The sequence below is a fragment of the Myzus persicae genome, unplaced genomic scaffold (assembly GCF_001856785.1).
Source record: "Myzus persicae strain clone G006 unplaced genomic scaffold, MPER_G0061.0, whole genome shotgun sequence".
Lineage (NCBI taxonomy): Eukaryota > Metazoa > Arthropoda > Insecta > Hemiptera > Aphididae > Myzus > Myzus persicae.
This window is the reverse complement of record NW_019103302.1, coordinates 1-1524: the sequence shown is the minus strand read 5'-3', so window position 1 is coordinate 1524 and position 1524 is coordinate 1. Positions and strand designations below refer to the sequence as shown.

Genomic DNA, 1524 nt, shown 5'->3' with positions numbered 1-1524 from the left:
TTATATTTACGATAAAATTATAGTTCTTATATGATGTATCTTAAAAGATACATCGCCAAGTTTAGGGTTAAACAAAATTCATAAATAATATAAAATTTGACGTAACATTTTACAAATTTTATTTTTGCAAATATTCTTTTCAGAAATTGTTGTAGCTACTGACACTGTATGGAGTGATATAAGCATTCATTTAAATAGTCTAATGAGTAAAAGTGCTATTCACACTTTTGTGTATAAAGGACGCCACGAGATTAAAGAAAAGCTCGGATTTTGTTCTAGTCCCAAGATTGATCCACCAGAAGCTATCTTTAATTCTTCCACAGAATATGGTCGGTATAATTTTTACACGTATTATTCAAATATATTACTTATATTATATTGTGTACAGTTTTATTTGATTATTTCATACTGATAATGTATTATTACACAAGACATATCATCTAAAATAGGTACTTTTTATTTAACTATTTGCACTCACTTCATTAAATTATCTACGTTACAATAAATTTAAATATATTAATAACTGTTACTTATTTTTATACAGGTAGTTCGGATGAAAATTCCAGCAGTAACCTTGATTTTCCCAAAAGAAAATTTGTGGTAACTTTTTCTTCAGAAGAATGGAAAAAAATAAAACCAGATGATGTTCAATACAGACTTAATGATAAAAAACGACCATCACAAAGTTGTAAAACGTATTATGCATTAACCAAAAATCAATGGACACCTATTTTGGCTGAACATTTTTGGGTGCATACACAACTTCCATGCTGCTTGTCATTCCGCAAAGCAAATGTTCATCCACATGGAACAAATTTTGTAACCGTATTTGGACGGTGTAGTGTATGCAGCTCATGCTTTAAAGGAATTATTTCTGAAAAACCATTAGATGACGAGAGGTAGCAAATTTTATTAAAATTTAAAGACATTTTTTTTCTGAACTTTGTTATTTCATACAAAGTTTTACATTTTTATTTTATTGTTTATAGAGTTTTAATGCATTGTACGTATACGGGAAATTTTGACATGTTGCACGAGCCAAATAAAAAACGCCGTTTGTTGGGAATAGCAAAGGAAAAAGTAATTACAGCAATTGTTCAAAAAAATATGTCGAGTGCCACACACCGTGAAACAGAAGCTGTACGACTGATGAAAACAGGTGATTTTAGTCCGTAATGATAAGTATAAAAAATAAAAATTATAATATAAACAAATTATATTAGCAAAAATAAGCATTAGTATTATAATAGCTACCGGGGACGGATTGGGATATAAATTCTGCCCAGGAAATCTGCACGTAATATATGATTATTGAAAAATATTATGAAAAAAAATTAAACACTCCTGGTAAATATTAAGTTAATTTATAACTAACTAATTGATTAGTACACAAGTTTTTACTTCCTTGGTTAATACTTTTGAGTTACTTTTTACTTTAGTGGTGATCTCATATATTATATTTAAATAATGAAAGCAGATCATTTTAGATTCTGAGCGAAGCGATGAATGTATTGATTTTACAAT

At 28.3% G+C, this 1524-nt stretch overlaps 1 protein-coding gene across 1 annotated transcript; it reads left to right on the top strand.

The window, feature by feature from the left end:
• Positions 1-143: 143 nt before the first annotated feature.
• On the top strand, positions 144-1500 carry LOC111034218 (the record flags this gene model as incomplete). Its single annotated transcript, XM_022315327.1, has 3 exons — positions 144-333; positions 537-899; positions 990-1500. Coding segments are annotated over 3 exons (740 nt in total), but the record flags the coding sequence as incomplete, so codon positions are not given.
• Positions 1501-1524: the final 24 nt, after the last annotated feature.